The 27,469-nt window shown below is 40.7% G+C and overlaps 1 protein-coding gene across 1 annotated transcript; it reads left to right on the forward strand.

Annotated features, from left to right (window-relative positions):
- Positions 1-278: 278 nt before the first annotated feature.
- ttc39a (tetratricopeptide repeat domain 39A) lies at positions 279-27,433 on the forward strand. Its single transcript, XM_084548776.1, has 21 exons — positions 279-488; positions 1,824-1,874; positions 1,962-2,012; positions 3,163-3,216; positions 10,552-10,656; positions 16,144-16,275; positions 18,980-19,020; positions 19,249-19,316; positions 19,419-19,483; positions 19,617-19,716; positions 19,977-20,042; positions 20,638-20,746; positions 20,848-20,915; positions 21,005-21,064; positions 21,933-22,094; positions 22,428-22,519; positions 24,058-24,178; positions 24,586-24,697; positions 24,879-24,993; positions 25,205-25,321; positions 25,547-27,433. Exons 1-21 carry the CDS (start codon positions 436-438, stop codon positions 25,659-25,661), a joined length of 1,857 nt encoding a protein of 618 aa, XP_084404902.1. The 5' UTR covers positions 279-435; the 3' UTR covers positions 25,662-27,433.
- Positions 27,434-27,469: the final 36 nt, after the last annotated feature.

Genomic DNA, 27,469 nt, shown 5'->3' on the forward strand with positions numbered 1-27,469 from the left:
TATACTAATATTACTATATTACTAAAATTCTATATTTTAAAAAGAGTATTGTTAAGTGTATGTGTTTATTTGCTTGTGTCAGCATGCTTTAGCTGGGGGGAACCTTGGTTTAAACTTTAATATGGCGGGCTTTAGGACTATGCAGCCAGCGGCCGCACTCCCGTTCATTTAAATGTGAGAGTCATAATTATGGTGATGACAGCAGTAGCGCACCTTTCCACGTCACAGAGGAGGAAGACGCTCCACAGCGGCTCCCCCTTCATTCGCGTCCGTGTGAACTGAGTGTGAGCCGCCTCCGTCCTCTCCTCTCCACTCCAGCCTGCCGGTGTGTGTGTGTGTGTAATTAGTGTGTGCTCACCCATGCCCGCAGTGTAAAGCCGCTCTGTCCGCAGTCCAGTCTTCCGCCGTTTTAACGGGATCCCCCAGCGCTGTGGAATGAGTTTTATCACCGGCTGGAGGCGAAGCGTGAAGAAAGATGACCGCAAGAAGTGAGTAAGGGACGGGGAAAGCTTTCAGAAATCACTGCGCGTCCTGGCTCTGTCGGTACTTGTCTGTCTCCACGGTGCGGATTTAATCGCACTTCTTCTTTAATCATGTTGTCATCATGTGTCTGTGCAGCCCGCAGGTGGTTATTCATTTGAGTTACAGAAAAGATGCATCTTTTACAGTCCCATATTTTTTTAAAGCAAAACGAAAAACTATAGAAGATGTTTGTTATCGGTCTTTCAGGAGTGTAAATCCTTTGTTACTAGTCTGCAGCCTGTTAGACAACATTACATTCATGATCCTGTCAATCAGGACTAGAGCCAATAAGCAGTGAGCAGGCATTTAATAAAAACTGATTCATGTGATCACTACATATACTAATGAAAGCATGATCTAACTCAGCTAATGCCAATTCAAGGTACTATTGAAGTACATTTGCAGCTATTAAATTACTTTAGGATTTACCATTTTATGCTTATTTGTGTTCTTGGCTGTTAGCCAGAGGGAAGTGCTGTATGTTTACCTTCATTTCTCTGACAGAAATAATCCCTTTATAGCTTTATAAACTCAACAAACGCTTAAAACACTTGGTGTCACAGACTAACCCAGTGTTTCTCAACCCTTTTGGCTCCATGTGAAAAAAAAACGAAAAGATGATTTGATTTTAATGTATGTTTGAGGCCCCACAATTAGAAAAATGTGTCTAATATTCTACAGAAAGTAGACAAAAGCCTGAAAATGTGTTTATTTCCGCTCTGAACCACCTCATGATCAACCAGACTGATGTTGTTGTCCTTTGGTTGATCACTCACATCCTTTTTACACATTCACACATCAATAATAACAAGCTTTTAATGTAAAATGTAATGTATAATTAACTAACTTCTGGATAGACTCCAAACTGCACTTAGTTTTTTCTGTATCCTCACTATATGCAGTGGCATTATTGTTAATTAATGTAATATAGCAGCCACAGTTTTATATCAGAACCACTTTATTTTGCTATTAATACTATATGTATTGGTAATATGTAGTTAATTTACACTTAGTGGGGTTTAAAATTGAATATTTTTGAAGGAATGGATTGAGCTCTTCTCATGAAATGATTGTGACAGTATAACTCATATCAATAGGAATAAAAAGACAAAAGTATTTCAACTTAATGGGTAACAGTGTATTCACTTACACATGAAGTCTCTTAACATGAACAGGAGACTTGAGTCCTACTCAGATGCTCAGACTTCCAGTAAGCTAGCTAACGTCCTCCTCTCACCATCATGAGATCCTTTCATCCGCTCATTACATTCTCGCTAAACTGACCTTTGACCTCTTCGCAGGGACACCATGGAGGCACAAGACATCCCTGTCAGCCCGAACTCCCCCAGCCAGTACGTTCACGTGAAACACTTCTTATCTTCTCCGTACGACTGCTCACAGTGCTAATACTATTTATTTATTTATTTATTTATTGTCAGGTTGTCGGTCGTAAATAATCCAGGCATGGATCCCATCATCACAGACTTCAAGTAAGTGTCATACATACAGAATCATATCATATCTGCTGTTTTTTAAGTTTTCCAGTGCAATGTAGTGCTTATAGGATAAAGGGAGACGGAGACTATGGGAATGAAACAAAATAAGATAAGAAAATAGAATAAAAATAAATAAATCAATATCAGATTAATAATATAGATCGGGCTCCACCTTCTAGTGGCTATATCTTTTTGGAGTCTCAGGGAGTGTGTCATTTGCTCCATTTGATATTTTTCCTTTATTTTTTCAGTCCGAATGTTGTATGTTGGAGAGTCAGGCCTCATTACTGTAATGCATTTAATTGCTGTTGCTAGTAGTATCTGTAAAAGATATTTTTTTGGCTCTTCCTTCGATGCCTCTTGGTAATAGACCTAGTAGAGCCACCACTGGTCCCATTGTAATATCTTCACCAAATACTTCATTGAAGTGTTTCAAACACTTCTTCCCAGAACGTTTCCAGTTTCGTACATAACCAAAGTATGTGGATCTGATTGACAATGTGTGGGCTACAGTTTCTCCAGCATTTATTTGAGTGTGTAGTGCCAAGTTTAGCCGTAAGAACCTCATGATTACCTTCCATTTAAATTCCATCCATACATTTGAATTAGTTACCAAATGTGCTTCAGTACATACTTCTTCCCACATATCATGTATTATGTTGGAATTAATAATCAATTTCCCACCTCACTTTAATCTGTGCAGTGTTATTCAAATTTATTGTTAACAATTCTTCAACTTTGACCCAGTCTTTGTGTTTTAATAAGAAATCCCTTAACTCTAAGTACCTGAAGAAATCTGTGCTTGGTAGCTTAAATTTCTCCAATAGCTGTGCAAATGATTTAAAGTTGCCAGCGTCGTGGAGTTGATGTAAGTCGGTGAGTCCATACTTCGATCTTTTACTTTGAAATTTAACCACCACCAAATGTCAGCAAAATGCACTCCCGAATCAGCCTGATCGCTAATATCTGCAAATCATTGTCAAGAAACAAGCAGCCTGGGAGTGTCCACATATATCAGTGTCCATATTTGTATGGCTCTCACGATCGTGTTCCTCAAACAATAGCCGACCTTTCAGCTGGTTTTCATCCCCTGAGATGCCCTTCTTTCCCCTAATCAGCCTCAATTTCTGTTCCTCTGTCTTAGGTTACAGCTGCAGGACAACAAGAATGCACCGCAATCGACGAATCCATCAAATGAGTAAGACCAGACTGTGAACTCTTCTTCATAATAACCTTCCTGTATTATGATGTGTGAAGCCCTGCGTCAGAGGAAGCCGCTGTGAGCAGACTGCAAGCCACTGCTGAAATAAACTTAAGAAGGTCACTGATATGAACGCAGCTTCTCCTGCTGTTCATCATATCAATAATTCACAGAGAGAACCCGAGAATAACATCATCTCTCAACTCATTCTGTCAAGTTATAAGTGTGAACACATACCTGTTGCTTATTGGAGGTATGATGAGCACTAGTGTATTTTTTGGACATTCATTGAATGTTTTTTACCAAAGAGACCGACAGCTTGTAAATAACTTAAATTAACTATTGCGTTATAACTTCACACTACTTTGTACTTAACGGATATAGATATTTATTTTATTTAAAAATTAAGGTTTAAATAGTAGTGTTTCTGGCATCATATTTCCCCTGCCTTAAACCAATTACTCTCATAGGTCTTCTAATAGCAGAGACAAAGATAAAAGCAACAATTAAGCATTTATTTTTATTGCTTTCTGTAAAGAGTAATGGATCTCCCCTCGTGCATCTGTGCTTGGCCAAAGTGCTTTACCCTTGTGATTGTGTTTTTATGGGCTTTCACAGCAGAGAAAAGTGTGTCATATTTGATGAGCACATTGTCACGAGGTTGGACTTTATGCTTTTGAGATGCTGCCGGGTGGCTAATAGCGTGTGTACGGGTGCTATAGAACGTGGCCGCTTTGTGTCTATTGTTTTTGTGCCTTTGTGGGGAGAGGAGTTTGATATGTGGCTAAGATCATATGCAGTAACATTACATAGAGTAACACTGTATTTTATTGAATAACTTATTATACAACACAGAATAGCATAGCATAGCATAACTTAACAATATAACATAACAGCATAGCATAGCACAGCATAACTTAACAATATAACATAACAGCATAGCATAGCATAGCATAACAAACTTAAGAAAGTTATCAAAAGAACATTCATTCGTTCATTCATCTTCTGTAACCCAACACACAACACCCCATAGCATAGCATAGCATAGCATAGCATAGCATAGCATAGCATAGCATAACTTAACACTATAACATAACAGTATAGCATAGCATAGCATAGCATGACTTAACAGTATAACATAACAACATAGCATAGCATAGCATAGCATAGCATAGCATAACAAACTTAATAAAGTTATTAAAAGTACATTCATTCATTCATTCATCTTCTGTGACCCAACACAACACCCCACAGCATAGCACAGCATAGCATAGCATAACATAGTATGACTTAACAGTATAACATAACATAACAACATAGCATAACACTATAACATAACAGCATAGCATAGCATAGCATAGCATAACATAGTATGACTTAACAGTATAACATAACATAACAACATAGCATAGCATAGCATAGCATAGCATAACAAACTTAAAGTTATTAAAAGTACATTAATTCATTCATTCATCTTCTGTAACCGCTTGTCCTGTGAAGGGTCGCGGGGGGGCTAGAGCCTATCCCAGCTGTCATCGGGTGAGAGGTGGGGTACACCCTGGACAGGTCTCCAGTCCATCGCAGGGCTAACACAGAGAGACAGACAACCATTCACACGCACACCTACGGCCAATTAAGAGGAAGCTGGAGTACCCAGAGAGAACCCATGCAGACACAGGGAGAACATGCAAACTTCACACAGAAATTCCCAGTCGGCCCATGGATTTGAACCCGGAACTCGCTGTGAGGCAGCAGTGCTAACCACCATGCCACTGTGCCGCCCGAAAGTACATTTATTCATAAAATAACATTTCCATATTTTAGCTTCTCACATGTGAGGATATGTTGCTTTTCTTTCTCTCACTTCCTTGTCTGAGCCAAATGACGAAACATTTCTGTGAGAATTACACTGGAACTTGGAAAGCCTCAAACAGAGGGTGTGTTCATTTGATTTTCAAAAAGCTTGCATCTATGGATAACTTTGGATATTTCTGGATATAGCAGCAATGACACAGCTCTTACTAATTCCAGCAGTCACGGCCCATTTTCCATTTAAGCTTCGTAAGGGACCAGTAGCAGGACCCTGAAACTAATGAAGCTAAATGAAGTGTAACTCCTACATAAAGTGGTTTCCCGCGGTATATATGTCATAAAGACCCATTTGTCATGCACAGCACATCTTTAATTACCAGTGCTACTGAGTTTAAACTGTCCGTGTGGGTCAAGACGGTCTTCTCTGAGCCATAGCTGATTCGCTCTCATAACGCTTCTTCACACATACACAGTCGCTCACACGTGCCAGGGGTGAGTGGCAAGCAAGTTGTTATTTAATGTGGTAAATCTGCAGAGCTCCTTCATTTAGAAGTTCACATTGTACGTCTACCATATGAGCTGCGGCGCTGCATCTGTGCCTCCTATTTCTGGACTCCCTGCTCGCTGCAGTGTTCAGTCTCTGCCGCTGCAGCAGCAGACCTGACCAGAGCGCATCAGCAATCTCTTATCCCACCTTTAAAGCCTCACTGTCCTTTTCACCTACGGCCACTTGAAGCGTCCACGTTCTTATGCTGGCAGTGAAAGAAAGCCTCGTCATTCTTCTTTTAGCCATTTTCTTCCTCCTAGTTTTTAAATATTGATGTCTTATATAAAAAAAATAAATAAATAAATCCACAGTGGGGATTTTAGCTCCACCCTCTATTTAGCACCAGCCAATCAGAGCACAGACTGCAATGTGTAGCATGAGGGTGATGATCGGAAGTAGGTGGGACAGGCTTTATGTGTGTGTCTGTGTGTGTGTGTGTGTGTGTTAGAGGCATCCCAGATAGACTGTGTATTCTCTCCTCATGTGTGATAGTCATCCCAATCTTATTAAGGGCTGCTGTTGTCCCACCTCCTTCCTCCTCTCTCTTCCTCCCCTCCTTTCTCATTCAGTCGTCCCCCTCTCTATCTCTCCCTCTCTCTTTCTCTTGCTCTTTCACCAGCCTGCCCTTCTGCTGCTGCTTCTGCTCTTGTTTCTGCTGCCACAGAGACACAGACCATTACACTGCACTGCTGGAAAAGGCCCCCGGGCTCACGTTCACTTCTGCAATTTTTCTTTATCTCTCACTTCTGTCTCTTTCTCTGTTTCTCTTTTACACACACACACACTTTGCCAGATGAAAATGTCAGGAGAGGATGAAGCTCTGTCAAACGGGTAAGGTACTCGCTGCGTTGTTGGGATGACGTGTCTTTGTCGTTCGGTCGCCCTCTGAAAGATGCTCTGTAATACCTGTGTGCTTGTCATGTGATGGGAAAATGTGTGTGCACGCGCTGACACTCAGGCATGTGGACAAACCCGCTCAGTTTATTGTTGAAGCTGCTCGGCTCTTTTGTGTCACAGCTTGACGCGACGAGGCCTCTGGACATCTTAGACCAGCTGCTATTAATGTGTTGAAAGCGCTGCGAACCACAGCTGATAATCTAATGCTTCGTCACTCCTGGAAGTGCTTTCATGTGTGTGTGTGTGTGTGTGTGTGTGTGTGTGTATGCACATGTACATGCAGTGGTGTGTAAATGAATAGTGTTAGTGTGCTAAAGGGTTTTATGTGTGTGTCTTTGTGTGCGTTTGCCCAATAATGATTATCATTGTGCAAGTTGCCCTCTGGAGAAATCAACCCAGAATTTCAGTCTTGCTGACTTGAAGCTAAATTAAATTATCAAGACAATGCGTAGTATGCACATCCTGAACCCGATGGACTCTCCTTGTTTGGTGGCTGTCATACCCCTTCTTCCTCTACACACAACTGCCACTTATTCCCTCTGTTTAAAAGACACAGTCCTGTACTGTGTGAGAATTTTTGCGAGCTGCTTCATTTTCTTTTCCATGTCCCCGAGCCTCGAGATAGTGTTCACCGTGTAGACCTGCCAGAATCTTGTTTTCCAGTGAGGCAGTACCAGTTGAGTTGGTTTTCCAGCTATAAGGAAATGATGAAGCCACCGATTGTCGGCCCTCATTAATCTTGGCAGCGCGGAAACTTCTCTTAGTTTACTGATGAAATCTCTACCTTGATCGCAACAGGAATCTGTAAACATAATAATGATCAGTGAGTCTTTAATCTTTCTCTAGAGCTGTTATGTGACACGCACATGTACCAGCTAGTTAAAGTGTCTTGTTTTCGTCAGATAAGTAAAGACACTGGCCAATATACCATTAGATTGTGTTATTTACTGGATTATCTTTGCAGCCTGTATTCAACAGGTCACTCTAATGTGAAATAAATGAGGTCAGGGCTTGGTTGGAGTTTGAAAATTTTGGGGGGTGCAGGACTAGGATGAATAAAGGGATTCTCCAAACAGCTTATTCCATTTCTGGGTCGGTTAGTAATGGGTTGAACAGAGACCCCCCCCAGCCTCCCTATCTAGTGTAGCTTTCTCCAGATCCTCCAGTCCCTCTAGCAAGTCCCGGTCATGCCCTGATAGGCCGCAGAGAAAACTTATTTGAGTTGTTTCCTGTTTCCTTAATCTTGTTTCTTCTGGTTCCAAAGTTTACGACCGTAGGAGAGTAGAGATGTAATTTTAAAGCGAGTGCTTTGGCTTAGCTCCCTCTACATCAGTAAGGCAAGGTACAGCAACTGCAATCATTGCAAGAGCTGCACCAAACCTACAGTCGACATAATAATCATTTTTCCATCGCTCTCGAACACGACGCCGAGGCACTTAAATTCCTCCACCTGGGACAGACTAACATCCTCCACCTGAAGGGAGCATAACATCCTTTTCCAGGAGAGAAGCACGACCTCAGATTTGGAGACGCTGCTCCGCATTCTAGCTGCGCCACAAAAAATGTTCATTGCGTGCTGCTGGCGCTCACGGTGCCAGAAGGACAACATTGCCCCCCGAGAGATGTGACCTCCAGATCCCCGTGTTGTTCCCGCACCCTGAAATTGTTTCCCTAAAAAAAAAACACTGAGCAGTTTTGGCGTACTGTCGAGCATGCGGATTCATCTCTCACTGCTAAAGCTGCCCCGTCCACCGAACACATGCAGACAGGAAAAAGCGATGCGGTTTCACAGTGCCACATTAACTGTACTTAACCTCCTTTCCGGTACCCGGCTTCTCTTAAAAAAAGTGCACTTCCACTCCATGCAGTGTTGTATAGGTGTGTCAACCAAGATTCAATTCATGAACACTGAGAAAACAAATATGTTTCATTGATAGCTTTACTGTCACTTTGAGTGAAAGTGACAGTGGGCAGTCATTGTACCTTGACTCACACAGAGAGAAAACTGTAGTGATACGATGGAGAAAGCGCCGGTTGGACTGGTTTGATTTAGTCAAAGGCCACTGAGGGGAAAGACATGTGACGCGGTTTAAATTTCCTTCTAGGATTATTAATGTTTGCGTCATTGACTCCTTTATTTTCACATGATAGTAAACCTATTGCATTCATTTGACAAGCGAATTACAAGCTGCTACATGAATATTTAGCACGATTAACAAGGTTTCCAAACTTCAGAGTCGTATTTACTTTATGTTATGAGCTTCTGAGAGCTCCATCCAAAAGTGAATTCCCCCTCTGAGCGTTTCACATGGTTTCCTTTCAGTAAATACACCGAACATGATGTGTTATCTCGGCTATCGTCTCCCATCGATCATCTCAGATTTGTTTGCCAAGTATAAAACCGTTGTTGAAATCAGTAACACTCTGCTCACACACTGATGCTTCAGTTTTAAACATGCAGTAATCTCATATATAATAATATATCCGTCAAAGGGAATAAACTACTACTTTTATTGTAATACTCTTAAGTACGTTTAAAGCTGCTATTACTTTACTTTTTGAATGCACAACTTTTACATGTAATGGAGTATTTTTGCATTGCAGTATTGGTGCTTTTACTTTGTTACAGATCTAAATTACTGAGTTATCACTGTATTAGTAAAATGAGGAAATCTTAAAGAGACGTGTCATACTCAGTGATAGATGAGGATCATTGTGGTGCGTACGTCTCCCCGGCAGCAGTTGTCTTGGCTGCAGCGAGGAAGCTCACTGCTGGTCATATGGTGAATGCAGCAGTCACCCGCATGTCATTAGTCGGAGCTGTCCTCCTTTATCGTGGTGGTGGTGGTGGTGTGTGTGTTTGATTTCAGTTTAGCCCTCTGTGTTTCTAATGAGCAGGAATGCAAAGTCTGTTAGTTACGGCAGTCGTTTCTTCTCAGTTTCTCGTCTATTCTTGCGCGCGTCTCTTTGAGGTTTGCTGCGGACACGCTAAAGTTTGCGTTAAAGAGGCTGCACGGCCTGACACTGACGCTGTGTCCCGGCTTACTTAGAAGTAAGTGACGAGCAGTCGTGGTGCAGAACTTGCAGAAACTAGCTTTGCATGAAACCTCAAAAAAAAAAGGAAAATACGGCAACACTTCATGACGTAGTTTGCCATGAATCTAAGAAATACATTTTTATTTTCACAATTCTCTGTAAAAACAAGTATGTCCCAATCCAAGCCAAAGAAATGAATCAGCTTCATGTTAAGAGACGTTAACCTAATTCCCCTTTTCTGCTCATTATGTGTGTTTTTCACATACTGTGTCGTGTTGACACCCTGAGGTGGAGAAGTAGGAACTTATGCAGTTTAATTGTAAGTACAGTGCAATCCAAGCAGGGTGAGCCTTGTGACGAAAGTACAGAGCACGTGGCCAGTTTGGCCACATATCACTTGTGACATGAAGGTCATGTGCGCCATGAGATAAATACAAAACAACATTATCATCCATCATTAGGGACATCTCTTCTGCACCTACAATAGACTATTCTATTCAAAACTGTATCAAAAGAGCTTGTATTATTATTTTTTTTTTATAAATGTAAGTGGCTGTACGAGCTGTAATTCATGCTGATCTGTAATTTGCGGTGTGGTACAAACAACATCAACAGCCAAACACTGCCTCCAGCCACTTTGCTTGTCTGGCTCAGTCTGCACGCGTTTTAGTTTCTATTTTTTTTTTCAGAAGTGGAGCACGACTGCAGTGGATTTAATAACAGAGGAATGTGTCAGTAAACAGAGATTATTTTGATTTTGAGGGGGTGGTGGAATATGTTTTTGTTAGATACCTCAGTTGCAATGAAAGGAAAAGTAACTACAGTATGTTATATCCGTCTAATCTGACTTGTAAAATTGTGTCCAGAATGTTTGTTTTCGACTCTAAACGTGTACACTATATATCACATTTTTGTCCATTAATGTCCAATAATTAACTTAGACTTCCTCAAACCATCTTTGCATTTGTTCCTGATGATATTTTAAAGCATAATTCTTAGCCCCTTCTCATTCTGATTCTGTGTCTATTTTGGTTCTGCAGGTGCTCGCGCTCAGACCTGACGCTGGCTCTGGAGGACTGCATGGCCGCCCTGGATCTGTTCCTCAGAAATAACTTTGAGGAGGCACAGACCCGGCTCCGATGCAGGTAAGAGCACTCTCTCTCACCTGGCTCTGTGCTTTTTAGAACAGTATATACACAGTATGTATACACATGATATATAAAATGAACTGGAGCCCGTACAGAGCGCTTTTCTGCAAAGAAGCGTCTGTGTTTTTCGTATTTTTAGTTGTTTGAATGTTAACATCTGGACAGGAGGCTCCTCACACATAATGAATGGCTGAATTTCATTGGCTGGTTGAGTTTTCATTGTGAGCTTCTGGTGCTGACATTTAGCTCAACACCCTGCTGGGCCTAAAATCTAGTCTCACAGAGCTGCTAGCATTGCGACAGATTCTTGTTTTTACTACGCTGATGTCGTCATGTTACTCCATATTTGAAGGTCAGGGATGTTTTATAGAAAGAACCCTCTTGCTGTCAATAGAGGAATGAGATCAAACTTCATATAACCTTTAACTTATTTTTTCATGCCTTTTCATGCATTCTGGTTTGGGGTTTTCCACCCGTCTGTATCTGCAAATACTTGTGAATGTCTTTAAACCTGGTGCAGCTATTCATCTGAACTCAAAGATGAGGAACTGATTCAAATTTGGCGCCCAGAGGTCAACGGTCACCTCACAAGACGCGTCTTTTGCCAAAGAATTTGTCTCAAAATTCACACAGATGTCAAATAGATAAAATAATGAAACGCAGGAAGGTCAAAAGTTCATGATGTCATCATACTGTTCTGGGATTGATGTAAAGTCTTCACTGCGTAGACGAGTCTGGATTAGTTGGAGTAAGGCTGGATCTTCTGTTGCAATGATTTCATAATCCTTTTGTTTAAAATTGCTTTTGTGAATCACACACTTTGTTGAAAGTAAAAATAACCAGAGTGGCCCTTTAGAGTTTAAACCCTAAAGGGCCACTCTGGTTACATATACAGTAGTACATATACAGTATCTACATCAGGGCCAAGGCTTTACATGACTGACGTGTTGCTTTGAGTCACAAATTCTCCTGAATCGCACGCTTGGCCACAGTTTTGTGTTCCAGCACTGCGTCATCAGGTTACTCCATTGTTCTCTGAGTACCTTTATCACACTGATGCTATTATTTCAGCGTTCTATCTCTTCTCTCTGAGGCCGTGGGCCACTCCTTAGACCCAGTTTCTTCTTTTCATTGCTGGCTTAGAGCGAGACATGAGATCAGTTTCCTGTCAGCCACTACTTTGTGTTTGTAATTTGGCACTATGGCTAGATTGCGTGCTCGGTGAAGTTGTTACCGGTATTTTCTTCGTGTTTTTAGCTCTGCGTTTTAGTTTGCTTAATCCCTTACCTCAGTCTCAATGTCCTGGTGTCATAAGCACAACATGCTTCGCCAGCTGAAATGCAATTTGTGAAATATTCCATCAGATTGATGACAATCTGTCTAACTCTGCCATGGCAACGCCTCTAGCTGCTGCCACCTGATGCTTGGCAGTCTGTCAGCCCAGTTGGTGTCCTCATGTCTGTCCTGATACTCTTCACACTCGTCTCTTCCTTTTACAGTCAGTAAAATGCACCTTCAGTTGCGCATACGTGTTTACATGTTTGGAGCTTTTTTTGAGCCCAGGTTGTTGGATTTGCAACATGGATCTGCACTTTAGGAGCGCCAGAAAAAAAGGCTAGGGGATTTCACTTTATTTAGTAATTTTATTGGACCAGGACAGTTCTCAACAACCAAGAGAAAACTCATCCGGTTGCCCCAGACCAACTTTTAAACAGCAAAAAAATAAAATAAAAAAGTTAGAATAACATGACTTCAGAGACAGTGGTACCCAAACCAGTTCAAAGACAAGAGCAAATAAAACAGATGATGGGAAGGCAGCAGAAAAGGGCGGCAGGAAGCAAGTCCATCTTAATATTCAAATCTTTGATTGAGCCACAGCTTCAGCTGAGGTTTTGATAAGCACTGATTTTTGTAATAGCCGCTAGCAGTAAATTCCACTGTTTAGATGTTACGGAAACTGCTGGCTGACTTCCCAAAGGGGAACAGTTCTTCATGATGCCGTGGCCTGTAATTAGTTTAACAAAATAATTCAGTAGGGAGGCAGTACGTATGAAAGTGTTGGTTTACAAATTTGCAGCCTTATTCGCAGTTTGTTCCTCAGGAAAAAAAAAGGTTTTTGTGAGGAACAAAACAGGATTATGTCACAAACTTGAGAATACTGTACATTATAGTATGTAAAGTGAGGATGTCTGCTGAAATGTGCGTTAAAGAGAAACCCTGAAAGACCTCTCTGTGGGAAACAAGGAGCCCAAAAAAATGTGAAACCCACGCAGATCCACTTGTGTTTACTTCCTCTTCAGTTCGTGCCTCCTTTTCTTTGTCTGTCGGCTGTGAGGTGGAACGCACGCACACACATGGCCGATCCCAGCATGCAGTGGGAGAAAGACGAGGTTAGCCCTCACAGTGTTTAAATATTGATAGTCATACCCAAGGAGAGCTTGGATACTGAAAGTCTCCCTTTTATTGTTCTATTTTGTTCGTCAACATGAGGAGGAACTGAGACATGCGACATATTTCTCACGCAGAAGCCTGACCGTGGGAGTTTTTTTTTTGTTTTGCATAAATTGGTTTGAGTTACACACTGAAAAGGAGAGGACGAAGCCGAAGTGTGCCTGAGCAAAACACTGACTCAACTTGCTCCCTCTGTCAAAAAAATGTTAGTCAGGTCATATGATTTGTATCACTCCTTTGCACTCACTAAACATGTAGGTTTACAGATGGACTGAGCGGGACACTGGACACAGACCGCCTTTGATATTTCTAGTAGAAGTACGTGTGTTAAAAAATAAAAAATAAAATAGTCAGCAGTAAAGAAGGAAGCAGGATTCACAAAATAATTTTTCAGTTTCATGTCAGGAAACGTATCACCTGTCATGAACTGTGACCAAAGGAGGAATTGGGAATTATTATGAACTGAAGGTGTATATTCTGTGATGGGGGGGCCGTCAAATACAGAAAACCTTAACCAAAGTGACTAGTGGAGGCCTGAGTGGAAGAGAAGAGGGAGACAAATCTGGCTGATTGAGTCCAAAAGTAAATATTGGGGATAAAAAGATTAAAAACACTTTTGATTCTTTCTGATGATCAGAAGAAGCTGTAAGACAAAGTGTTGACAAACTGCTGCACAGTCTCCACAGAGTCAGAGAGGTATGTCTAATAAAGGATCTAGAACGTATGAAGTATTTGTTGTACTTCATTTCAACCTTACAGAGGACGCTCATGTTTTTATATTTCTGATCAGAGTTCCCGTGCACGTATTGTGCATAACCAATCTATGCCTTTAAGCTGATATATTGTAGAGATCAGGTATTTATTGTAGTCAAAGAGCTGCTCCTTTAGCGCACTGTGGCAACACGCTTGCTGTCAGGTGTTATTTGTTGTTTCTTCTTGATCAGCAATCAAATCCTGCAGCGGTATCCAGCAGCAGGCTTAGGTGCATTTGCCAGATCTCTGTTCAAACTTGCCACCAGACCAAGTAGAGCCCTAATAGTGCAATGTTATTATCCCATCATGCCCCATTGCCATATATCCCATATGATATTCAGTACAACAACTCACAGAGATGCCTCTTGACAAGAAGTTGTCTTAGCTTATATCCGTCCATGCTTACATGGTGACAGTTGTTTTGTTTCATTTCAGGACTCATGTATGCAACCTTTTAAATTAAGTATTACAACTGAAACTACTGGATTCGGATGCACTTAGTCAGAAACTGCATATTTTACAATAGAAGGCTTGCCTGTCCACATGTGCTTTCAGGAAATTTCAAAGCAGCTCCTCCCTCGAGTCATGGGACATTGTGCTGAAAATATGTTAGTAACCTGAGCCATCAAATGGACAATGGCCTTCGTATCACCGATGCAGACTGAAGGGCTGATGTGAAATACTTAGAATTCCCAGCCACTCTTGGCACAATGAGCTGAGTTCACTGCGCGGCTCCATCTTGGAAGGTTCCTCAACTTGAGTTGCTGTCTTGCATAAATGAGAATGACGCAATGGAAATGTAAGGCAGGCAAATTTCGTTGCTTCTCGGGTCTGCTCCTCCGCCTCCTCTCGACTGCCTGCTGTTGCTTCCTCGTCGAGTCGGCTGAAGCTTTGCGAATAGCTTGTGATGGCAAATGTGCTTCTTTTTAGTGACACAGATGTCTGTCATCTCAGTTTGCTTCACTTTAATCAACCAATATATCTTGATTTTCGTCCCACGTACCGTGTGTATTAATATGAGTGAAGTTATGAATGATTAAGGTTTGCTGGTCTGTATTTCTCCCCAGGTTCAATGGGTTGAAATAATATGTTCATGCAAATATTGTTCACGACTGGTTTCAGCTCAGACTGTCGTCAGAGGGACCGGCTACATGAGTCTATTGAACAGGAGAGGAATGTCAGTCATGCAGACTGACAGCATTCCTTTCTACACACCTCTGCCTTTATGTTAACAAAATCATTCTGCCATATGTCTGTGTGGATTTGTGTGCATGAGTGTATTTCAGACACATATGTGGGTAAATAAAGAATACATAAGGCTATTTAAACCACACAACTGTGTATTAATTTGAGAAGTGTTGCAGTTCTTTAGTTTAAGTTAATTTGCTTTGAGATATGGTTTGAAAGTGGAACAACAAACCTTTTAACTAGTTCAACGAGTATATCTACTGGAGGAATGTGTGTGACTCAAGCACTTTTACTCGCCCTTATCACATTAAAATGAATAGGAGCAACTGCTGTTAAACCCTTGTTGGTGTGTCACAAATTCTTTGTGTGTGTTTGAAACAATACACATGTAAATAAAGAACATGTAAAGCTATTGAAACTATTTAACTCCAATAGGAGAGTAAATTGTTGCGGGGCAATCCTTTATTTTAACTTTGTTTGTGTTGAGAAATCGGTGTATCTGCTGGAAGAGACGTATGTGACCCAAACACTTTTACTTCTCCTTATCTCGTTAAAGCCAACAAGAATTATTCTTGTCAAACAGAGGCTGTCATGTGGCTCACCGTGTCCTTGTGTATGTGTGCTTGAGTGTATTACACGCACAAACCAACAGTAAATAAAGAAAGCGTAACACTATTTAAATCACCAGCTTTAGTTAGACCGCACATTAATGGCGAGAGTGTTGCAGATCTTTAATAAATTTAAGAAATTCTTTTTTTGTATATTGGTCCAGAAAGGCAAAAACAAGATCACCCACAAACACTTTTACTTGTATGTGTCAATTTAAAATAAACAAAAGCCACTCTTGTTAAACAGAAGGTGTCATGAGGCACACAAACAACACATCAATAGAGAGTTGTTGTTTTTTTCAAGTGACTATTATATGAATCTTTCATGACATCTTAGTTAAAGTTTTTTTTTCTCCATCCTCGTCATTTCTGTGATCACACCACAACACGCAGCATGTTTTCTATCATCCATCTAACCTTGTTACGAGGCCAGTGCAGTATAACAGCAATATTATGTGTTGTCGTTGTTTTTTGCTTCTCGCAGAACCAAAGACAGCATGTACCACGCTCTGACCTACGCCACCATACTGGAAATGCAGGCCATGATGACCTTTGACCCCCATCACATTCTGGTTGCGGGGAACACCATGAAGGAGGCGCAGGCTATCTGTCAACGGTGAGACTTTTCCCACAGTCAAATGATGCTGTTACGATCAGCTGATAAACGGTGACAACGTTTTTTTTTTAGTTCCTCTCTTGCTTCAGAAGCATTGTTTGTCTGCTGAAAGCCAGGGGTGGCTACAGACAAACTATTTATTTATTTATTTATTTTAATGTGGTGAAAAAGAGTCTGATGTTCCAATACTATTGTATTGGAACATCGACAGATAGCAAACAAAATGAGAGACCCAGTAGATTTGACTGAAGCTGCTTTACTGAATCTTCTCAGTTATTTTTTGTAAAACTGCAACACAGATGAAAAACACAACATGTTACAGTACAGATAAGATTTATTTTAGATTTTATTTGTCACATGCACAGTTGTACATAGTACAAGCCAGTAGTAAAAGGTAATACAGTAAAATACTAGTAATAATTGCAGATAGCACACAAGGTAAACAATATAAGTGTAAATGTAAAACTGAGAACAATAAAATAAAATATGGACTGGACTGTAAACTTAGTGGGGGTAGCTTGTATATACATACATTTACAATATTTGAAAGCAGCTATTTGACTAAAGTGCAATGGTGCAGAGGTTATCACATTAATGCACCTAACACAAAAGCAATCATAATCTTAAAATGCAGCAATAAAGATGCAAATTCACCCATGCAACACAAATGAAGCTCAACAGTGAACAAAATTAGCCATAGCATGCTCAACTATCCTCTTGCTAATGTTAAAAAAACACTAAAACGTTAGCTTTGCGACTGTCGGCCCAAATAGCTGCAATAACTCCAAACCACCACCAGGGGGAACCTTAACCTTTTTTCCAGTCACTGACAGGAGTCACAACAGATTGGCTGCATCTTTTGAACACTGGATCCAGTTAGTAACATCACAATTAGGGGCGGAATGGGACAAAAAAAAAATCAGCCCTGGCATTTTGGACCAGACCGGCCCACCACATTCAATAAAACTAGGGTTAACCTTAACCCTAACCCTTAGACCTAACCTTTTCGGTCTTTTTGGTGTCTTGAATGTGTATACCAGCTGTGCAACTCTTTAAAACCATGTACTTTAAGCCGTGCAGTGAGTTAACGAGAATCAGTGAGAGTGGACACATTAAATTCTTCCAAAAAGTGTAATTTATTAACACTACAAAAATGTATACTCCACCACTACATCACAGTAATGAATCCTAAAGCAGCATTAATCCGTTTATACTGGTCAGTGCCCTTTGTGCTTCTGGATTTCTGGCATTTTCTTGTGGGTGGTGATCCAAAAAGCTCTGTAACACAGAAGACTCAGGACGGGCAAAGTAATCTATGTCCTCCTGCACTCTGGCTGTGTCTCTCCTTTTCTGGGGATGCTATCTCAACCTAGCTCGACAAAACATGAATAGAGACTGTGTTTTTTTTTGGTTTTTTTTCCAGACACGTCCAGAATTATTGTATTCTCTGATAAAGGGACACACAGCTGCATTGGCGTAACACTGGCAATGAACAAAATGATGTCATTTTAAGAAGTGTGATTTCCTTTCATTGTAGTCTACATTGTCTTTTAACCACGTAGGCTTCATAAAAACTGCCCCAAACTCTTTTTTTTTTCTTTTTTCTTTTTTCCCAGGCCTAAAAAGTAGCTTAGCCTAGGCCTTCTACCCGCTGACTCACTTTTCATGTTAGGGAGTGGTGGCTTTACATTTACAAATAGATTTATTGGATTCTCTCGTAAAGAGGCTCACAGCTGCACTGGCATAACATAATAGAATAATAGACAAAATGATATAATTTTAAAGTGTGATTTTCTTTCATTTCTGTACATTGTCCCTAACCGCCTACATAAAAACTTGATAACACATTTTTTCCTGGGCCAAACAGTAGCTTAGCCTGCTGCTCGCTGAGTCACTGCTAATGTTGGTGAATGGTGGTTTTAAAAAGTGTTCTCACGTTCACAGATTATTTAGTTCAAGATGGAAGACGTAAAAGTACTAACCTACGCTTATTTTCTCATCCAGTCAGTGTGCACAATGTCTTATAAATAGCCGCCAGTGGTAAGGACGTCTGCTAATGTCCCCTGCGTTTACAATATAAACTGACCACCACCACCACCACTGTCATCAGCCACGGGAGGAGCTGATGAAGGCGCTGCCGTGGCAAATATAGACTGTTGAAGAGCGAGTTTATTTATTATTTTCTCGCAGTTTCTCTGCGCCTCTTTTGCGTTTTTTTCTCCATCTCAGAAGATCCTAAAAGTTGACGGGTTAACAATGCGCTGCAAAGCGGCGCACCGAGCCAAAGGGTGGACCGCCGACCAGCGTGCGCCAAGGGGCGGCGGATAGGAAACAAACTTTTGAGCTGACATTTTTTTAACGCAAGACCAATGCGAAAGGGTTATGTGTTTAACAATGTGTCTGGGAAAGCACGGTGGCCACCCGCGCATCTACTGGCTGTACTGAAAAGAGTGATGTAAATAAAATCCCCCCACCAGGAAATGGATACCAGATGATTATAGTCCGTTCCTCCTCTGTGTGTGTGTGTGTGTTTTTTTTTTTTTGTTTTTTTTTAATGTGACCAAGTCAGCAACTTTTCTTGCGGTAACGTCACCCTGATACAGCTCCGCGTCGGGTCTCTGCGATTGGGGACAGTCCAAGGCTGCTGTAAAAAAAAAAAAAAAAGCTTTTAGGTGATGATGGTGTTGTGTTTTCTCGTCAACAGACACCGCAAGAAGTCATCATTCTCCAAAAGCTTCACAGAAGGTCAGTAAAACCTGATGCGTTAACTGTGTCACCTTAGTGCAGAATAATGGATGATGGTTTGCGCGTGTGAGCGCTTGAACTATTATGTATGAGATTGTGTGAAATGTGCCAGTTTGAAACTTCCGTTGTTTGTGTGCGCGCTCAAGTTAAAAATAGTATATGTGCATGTGTATGCTCTGCTGGGCTATCAGACAGAAGATAACTGTGCCATAATCATTTTCACCTCAGAGGAACTCCACGCTGAAGTGTGTTATGCGGAGTGCCTCCTGCAGAGGGCAGCACTCACCTTCCTTCAGGTCAGACTCAAGGCAGCTATAAATATGCCACTGAATCTGCCACCATTGATAATTTTCTGTTTAAATTTCACTTCCTTTTTTTTTTTTTTTTTTTTTACTCAGGATGAAAACATGATCAGTTTCATCAAAGGGGGAATCAAAGTGAGGAACAGCTACCAGACTTACAAGTGAGAATCTCCAGTATCATAGGCAGGCTTGTATCATTCTCTGTTTTCTTGCAGACCTTTTAAGTTGTTCCACATTAATTTGTGCCACTTTAATGTTTTCTTCCAACTGACTTCCTTGATCTTTACCTCACAGAGAGCTTCACACTGTCCTCCACTCTGCTGGATACGCTCATGGTGACAACCACGGCCATTTTGAGGGCGGTGTTAAACTGGGAGTAGGAGCCTTCAATCTAGTGAGTTAAAAACTTATTGTATTTGTTCGTGGGTTGATGAAACGTCCTTTGAGCCTAATCCAAATGAAAAAAAAAAAAAAAACATACTAAAAACTACACTGACTATAATCTAATGAACAGAAAGCTAATGCGTTCTGAGCAATACTTGCAATCATTTCACAGAAAATTCAAGATAATTTAATGGGAAAGCAGCAGTGTTTTAATAACAAAAGAACAGCCACGTAATCTCTTAACATCCACTGCTTGTCTACTTCCTGCAGATGATTTCCATGTTGCCCACACGGACGCTCAAGCTACTGGAGTTTGTCGGTTTCTCTGGTAATAAGGTGGGTCCCTCTTGAAAAGGGAAGCTCTCGTGGCTGACAGAATAATACGCCGTAAAGTCCGTTGAAGAATTTTGATTTCTGGTAAAACTCATCTGACTAGTACTGAGCTGACAGCACTACCTTCAGTGGAAGCATGAAATGAAACCCAAGACTTTACAGGCCAATAACATGAAAGCTGCTTTGATCATAGCGTCTGATGACTGTACCATTACTCAGCACTGTGAATTTATATTATTTGTTGTGCTTAAGGAACGATGTTAGATTCTTTCACTACTGATTTAATTCATGTATGAAAGGTTGTTCAAGGCTACGGTCCTGGTATTACTTGGGTTGCTGTTAATATGACTGATTTGACTGATTTATCTTTTAGTTAATTCAGCAAATATGAACATACTGTATACCTTTTATTATGTAGTGTCATATTTTACACACAAACCCAGTCACTAACTTCTCTACGTTTGGAGTGGCAGCCTAAAAGAACACTGAACATTTCTGCAGACTATATTTGTGTGCTGGTTTTACTGTTAACTGACCAACAGCTCCTCCATGAACGGAGACTCAATTCAGACTCTTTGTTTTGTGTGTATTCTTGCAGGAGTTCGGTCTCCAGCAGCTCCAGGAGGGCTCTGCAGAAAGCACGTTCAGGTCCTTCCTGTGTAACATGCTGCTGCTCTGTTATCACACATTCATGAGCTTTATATTAGGTAAGCAATGACACACACACACACACACACACACGCATATATGCAGCTGCAAACAACTATAAAAATAGTCATAAATACCAGATGGTTTTGTCTCTCCCCAGGCACTGGAGAAGGAGACGTTGAGGATGCAGAGAAACTGCTGCAGCCGTATCTCAAGAAATATCCTAAGGTTTGTCACGAATTTGTGTTTTCTTTTTGAATTTCCACATGATTAGAAATGCCATTTTCACAAATAAACTGTGATTTGTCTTTTCCCAGGGATCCATCTTTTTGTTCTTTGCCGGACGAATAGAAGAGATCAAAGGCAACCTGGATGCTGTAAGTCCAACAAACACGATCTCGGTTTTATCTATAATAAAAGTGACTAAATGACGCCATATGTCTAATGTTTGTGTTGAGATAGCTGACTTCACATGTAGTGTTTTTAATCTGTTCCCATGTGATATTCCCATTACTGAATTTATAGAATGGAATGAGAGATTATGATCAAGATTAGGGTTCTCAGAAAATTCTGCTAGTGCTCTCAAACTTTCGTTAGCTGGTAATGTAATATAGCTATGAAAACCGAAACTTACTTGAATAGGCTTCTTTTGATACGCCTCTGTGCATGCGACAGCCACGGCTGGAGGCAGTTTCTTCAAATTAGGCACAAACTCAGTGGTCAAAGGTCCCAGTGATCTCATGAAACACATTCTCGGTTATAAGTGGACTTGTGAAATGATCAGGAATGTGTAGATAGAATTTCTTCATATTTGTTACGAATATTTCCACTCGAACTTTTCACCAAACGCAAAAAAAAAACCCCAACATATTTTTGGCCGTGAGTCAACAATTCATATTCTTGCAAAATATATTATACAAAATGTCACACGAATGTCTGATTGCATGGATTTATGAAATGATGACATTTCCTAAAATTACTCAAAAGTCCACTGCTCTGACACGATAATGATCTGCAGAAACACTTATTAGACTCCATTACTCCTTGCATGTTGCGATATGTTCTGGCAGACCTACATGTGAACTGCAAAGGCATACAGCCATAATTCTGGGTTCAGTTACGTCTAAAGTAGTAAAAATAATAATACAAACATTTTAACCGCCACCTCTTTTTCTGTTTTCTCTTAGCTTATCACTGGCACGTTTAGGAACAATAGATTTTTTAATGTTTGTGTCTTTCTACCAGGCTATAAAGCGTTTTGAGGAGTGCTGCGAGGCTCAGCAGCAGTGGAAGCAGTTCCACCACATGTGCTACTGGGAGTTGATGTGGTGCTTCACATACAAGAGACACTGGAAGATGGCCTACTTCTACGCTGACCTGCTCAGCAAGGAGAACTCATGGTCCAAGGTGGGCCACCCTATGGGCCTTGCTAATTAATGAATGCAAAGTCAAAGTTAGACAAGTCAAGATAAACTGGGCGAACATGTATTCCACCTCTGGCCCAGTTCCAGCTGCAATAGGCTCCAGCTACATAATAACCACTTAGAGATGGTGGATGAATTTTCAAAGTTTTTATAAGCAGAAATATCGTCGACCCTTTGGCTCACCAAAGAAGTGTATAAAAAAATACCACTGCTGCAGGTGCCCCAGTGGTACCTGACAGATGTATTTTTTTCTCCTCGTCTGATTTTAAAATGTAAGGTGCGTTTGCAGTAGTAACCACATTTTTCTTTCCCTTAGGCTACCTATGCGTATATGAAAGCAGCCTACCTCAGCATGCTGAGTCAGGATGATTGCCTAACCTTTGGGGAAACTGCCCTAACTCTGTTCAGGTACGCAGCAACTACTCACAGCAACCACGATGAAACATTGATGTTTAATTTGCTAATTAAACATCTGATTGGACCTTCTGTTTTAAACTGCCTTGGAAATTACATGCAATATATTATACAATGCCTGGCCAAAAAAAAAGTCGCGACCTAGATTCAGTCTCCAAAACTAATGCATTTCTAGATTTTCTTCATGAGGATATGCAAATAATATTGCATTCAAAATGTACATTATAGCACAACGCTCTTTCACCCAAGATATATATTCACAAGCAATCACAAACCATGGTATTAAGCATGGTATTAAGTTCTCTCCCTCTTCTTTTCTGTTCTCTCCAACTTCTCTCCTGTTCTCTCCCTCATCTTCTCCATGCTCTCCTTTGTCCCGACTCCTGGACTTCCCTTCCTCATCCTACATAAAGAACTCAATGTTAATATTCCTGAACATGGAAGTGTTGAAATATTTTATGTAAACTTAGAACAAACCTCTACAGCCTTGATTTTTGATGAGGAAACATTCCTTTCTTCCGTTGTTTTTTTATCTGCTTTTTATTAATTTCAATAATTTTAATAATTTCAGGTTTTAAGCTCCAACAAATAGCTTTAAGTTACGTAAATGAACACCTACATGGCATTAATGCAAGAATATGTACTACTATAAAATTGAATTAATGCATTTATGGATTGACAGCTAGCTTTCTGTTTCCCTCCTGTCACATAACCACTTACATGACAACTTGACTTGAAAAAGAAGTCAGTCTTCTGCTGCCTCTTCCTTTTTTGGCAAACCTCTGCTCTGTTCACTGTCTGCAACACCGAGTGACGGCAGCTCTGTGTTAACTTGTAACTGTTTACTTTCCCAGGCGGCCAGGACTAGTGGGTTTGGTCAAATGGCTGTGATTGGCTGAATTGCTGTCAATCAATCTAACTTGACCAATGGGTTTTACATGTCTGGGGGACTGAGTTGCACTCCATTTCAGTACGCTGGTACACTGCCAGGGCGGGCAAACGGTTTAATACCTTAGGAAAAAGTGGGAGGGATGAAATCACCTTGCTGAAAATGTGGGTGTTTTGCAACACGCTCATGGCATCAGGGTAAGACGAGAGGCAGATGAAGTGATGCACCCATCATAGTGCCTACTGTACAAGCCTGTGGGGGTAGTGCTATGATCTGGGGTTGCTGCAGTTGGCATATTCCAAGATGACAATACCAGCATTCATCAGGCTCAAATTGTGAAAGAGTGGTTATGGGAGCACGAGACATCATTTTCATACATGGATTGGCCACAACAGAGTCCAGACCTTAACCCCATTGAGAATCTTTGGGATGTGCTGGAGAAGGCTTTAAATACTGTGACATCTCAGAAGCTTATCGAAACAATGCCACAGCGAATGCGTGCTGTAATCAAAGCTAAAGCTAAAGCTATATTTCAACGAAATATTAGAGTGTGTGACCCTTTTTTTTTGGTGGCGACTATTTTTTGCAGTGTACGTTTTCTCAATACCACTGACATGTAAGTGTACATCGTATTATTTTTCAGGCAGGTCCCAGGGCTAAAGCAGAAAATAGCGGGAAAATCTTTACCAACAGAGAAGTTTGCAATCAGGAAAGCCCGCCGCTACTTTGCAGAAAATCCTGTTCCTCTTCCAGCTCCTCCACTGGTCAGTACTGAACAATGGCTGCCTGCTCTATCACACAGCTTTTACATTTCTGGCAGCATGACTGGATTTTACACAGTTGACTGTCAGGTGTTAGATCATTTCTTTAAACTGGTTTAAGTAATGCATCAGAATATATCAGTTTTGTGCTCCTTCAATTTATTTGGTCTAAGTTCATGGGTTGTTATTGTCTCCTGGTCGTATTTAACTTCGTCCTAAGCCTGCACCAGTCCTCAGAGGGCAAAGCCTGTGTAAAACAGAAATCATACTACTTTAAAGTTAGACTGAATTTTAATAGTAACCTTCATTAAAGATGCAGACAAATTACATTTCATGTTCCCCCTGTGTCAATGCAAAATTCCTTTCTGTTGCCTGTGCGTGATTTTTGCATATGTTTGTTTATTGTCTAGGAGATGATGTACATCTGGAACGGCTATACAGTGATTGGCAAACACAAAGACCTAACAGAGGGCATGCTGAAAACACTGGACGAGGCACAAGCTAAACTTGAAAGCAATCCAAGTATATAAAACAATTAACCACATTCATAAAGATGAATTTCTAATTTGATTTTCTTTTGAAAATAATCAGCTTAAGTTGATTCCAAAGAAACTCAGATTCCTGATTAAATGCAAGCACATTAGAAATGGATGTTATTTATAGATATAATTATTAAATATGTGTGGTATAAACTCTTTGTCAGGAACGGAGTTCTCCATAGATGACCAGTGTCTGCTGAGCCTCTTGAGGGGACTATGTCTCAAACATCTGGGACACCATGAAGAAGCTGAACACTACTTCACACTCGTCCTTTGCAAGTAAGTCACATACCTAGACATGCACACTACACTGCAGACATAACAAAACTAGACATTCTCTCGTTGGTTGATTAGCCGATAAGCCTGATAGAATTTTCTTGTGCATCTTCTGGTGAAGACATTCATCTTGGAAAAATAATCAACTCAAGAGTTAAAGTGAGCCTTTGTTCATGCTGATTTAACATCCGCCACCATGTTGTTTTTGCTGCAGCGAGTCTCAGATCAAGTATGACCACTACCTGGTTCCTAATGCCCTGCTGGAGCACGGTCTGCTGTGCCTGCAGCAAGGCAGAAAAGATGAAGCTATCAAACTCCTAGAATCAGCCAAGTAAGACTTTCAGCCTGCAAAACACATTCAAGCAATCTGTACTCACTTTTGGTATTGTTTTTTTTTATACCTATACATGAATCTTTATAGTGTTCAATCAATGTCTGTGTTTTAGAATAAAAGATTAATCTTACTTTAAGGTTTACTCAACGTCACTGTGAATAGTTTTGCGATTTAATTTCACCGGTGGTGTGACTCTAAATGACTCTTCTTGCTCTGTTTCAGGCAAAATTACAAAAACTACTCGATGGAGTCGCGGACACACTTCCGTATACAAGCTGCTTTGCACAAGGCCAAGGGCACCGGGGAGAATGGCATTCACGTGCCCTCCAGTCCATAACAGACAGAGGAGGGCACACTAGAGCAGAGACAGTTTTCTGTCTCTGCAGTCCCACAATACACCACTAAGACCAGCTCAACCCCGCCTATTGTGGCGGGAGATTTGTTTTTCTTGTCAAGATAGTAGGGGAAGAGGGAGACTTATTCTTCTTGTATGTGCCACCCTTACAGGCAACTTCAGCTCTATGTGCCCCTGACTGGTTTAGGTGGATTTGCTACGCCCTCTTTCAGAGATATATAACAATGAACCTCACTTCTGTGTGTGATTTAAAATAGAGACTACTTAAAAAATGTGCCTATATTTATGAAACATTGCTTCTAGCAGGCTTATTTGTCTAGCATTGTGCTGACCTATAAAGGGCGAACTAGAGTAGAGAACAAAGTCAGATTTGTGTGCTGCAGTTTGCCTCCACCACTCCTCCTGGATATTGCAGGGGTTTTGGAGTTGGACCACACCGTCTTCATATAAATGACTGACACTAATTCCATCTCTATTTGACCTGTAAGCTACAAAGCTCTCCCACTTTTCTGTGTGTAATGTAAATTGGAGATTATTAATAAAGTGTGACATAATTATGTGCTTGCATAATTTGACAGATTCCTCAAACAACTCATGAGGATCTTTTTTAAAATGTCATCGATCAAAACTATTAAGACCAAATAAGATATCAATTCTCAATGTTCCAGCTGCCTTTTTACATAATCTTCGGTTCATTTAGATTGACAGAGTGGGTGAGCATTTTTGGTTGGCATTTTAAATTTTCCTTCTGTTCCTAAAACATACTGACACTGTTTTATTCTTGTGGAATACTCTTACAGTTTCCTACTGAAGAAATGATCAAATCTAAAATCCTGCAGTGAGAGTTGTTCTTTGCATTTATTTACTATAAATGGCACCTTTTACACAAATTGTCCCGTTTTAAGAGGACAGATGAATGTGTCTTTTAGAAAGGCAGACTCACTTCTTTTCTCCTCCTGGTGTGTGGGACGGGCTCCAGCAGTACTTGAGCTTGAACAAAACCGGCCATTCACAGCGAGCAGCCGAGGGCCTGCGTGCTCGTCTGCCTGCTGCATCTTTAGTAGGTGAAGAAGCGCTCACTGTCTTCGTGAACTTCCTCCTGCCGCTCCTGTGTCAGCCGCGCTCGCCTAGAACCACCTACATCTGAATGTTATAACCACATCCTGTATCAAATAGTAATCTGTTTACGAACAAATGGGGGTCAACTTTTATGGTCGGTGGTTAGGTTACCTTCAAGAGAGTGTTCACAACGTAGAAACTCAGATGGTGTCTCAAGTGTTGGAATTTGAATGCTGCTGATTTATTCATGATTAGAATGAGGTTTGGGATTCAATATGAAGATTGGGAAGAATAGGAGTCAGTTTCAGGTTGTTGTTTTTTTTTTTAATGGTGGAGGAAATGATGTATTCGTGTTATTATTCTAACAGCAGTTGCTTTCCAGAATATTTCGATAACAAATCATATTTTACCTTCCAATAATTAATTAAGCTTATTTTTCTTTTTGCCCTTTTGGTTTTACACTTATAAGCTTCTAACTAAACTGAGTGGCGTTGCAGTGTTTACAGTATGCATATTTTACTGGGCATGGCTGCCACCGTGCAGAACGACATTCCTGTACATACTGAATGTTTCTGTTGTAATTTAAGATGAAATGATGATAAGTAACAAAACATCTCATTTTGTGTTGTCTTTTTTTCCCCCCCATGTCAGCTCAACAAAACCTTGTTCACGGTGCAAAAGTGTTATTCTTTACAGAGCACTTCTTGATTGCAGATCTTTGATCTCATTGT

The sequence above is a fragment of the Chelon labrosus genome (genome assembly GCF_963514085.1).
Source record: "Chelon labrosus genome assembly, chromosome: 7".
NCBI lineage: Eukaryota > Metazoa > Chordata > Actinopteri > Mugiliformes > Mugilidae > Chelon > Chelon labrosus.

Excerpts from the sequence above, each read along its gene's own strand:
- ttc39a (XM_084548776.1), top strand. The coding sequence starts at position 436 with ATGAGTTTTATCACCGGCTGGAGGCGAAGCGTGAAGAAAGATGACCGC. Across the intron at positions 16,276-18,979 it reads GCGCAGGCTATCTGTCAACG|ACACCGCAAGAAGTCATCAT; the intron begins GTGAGACTTTTC and ends TCTCGTCAACAG. Across the intron at positions 24,179-24,585 it reads CTCTTCCAGCTCCTCCACTG|GAGATGATGTACATCTGGAA; the intron begins GTCAGTACTGAA and ends TTTATTGTCTAG.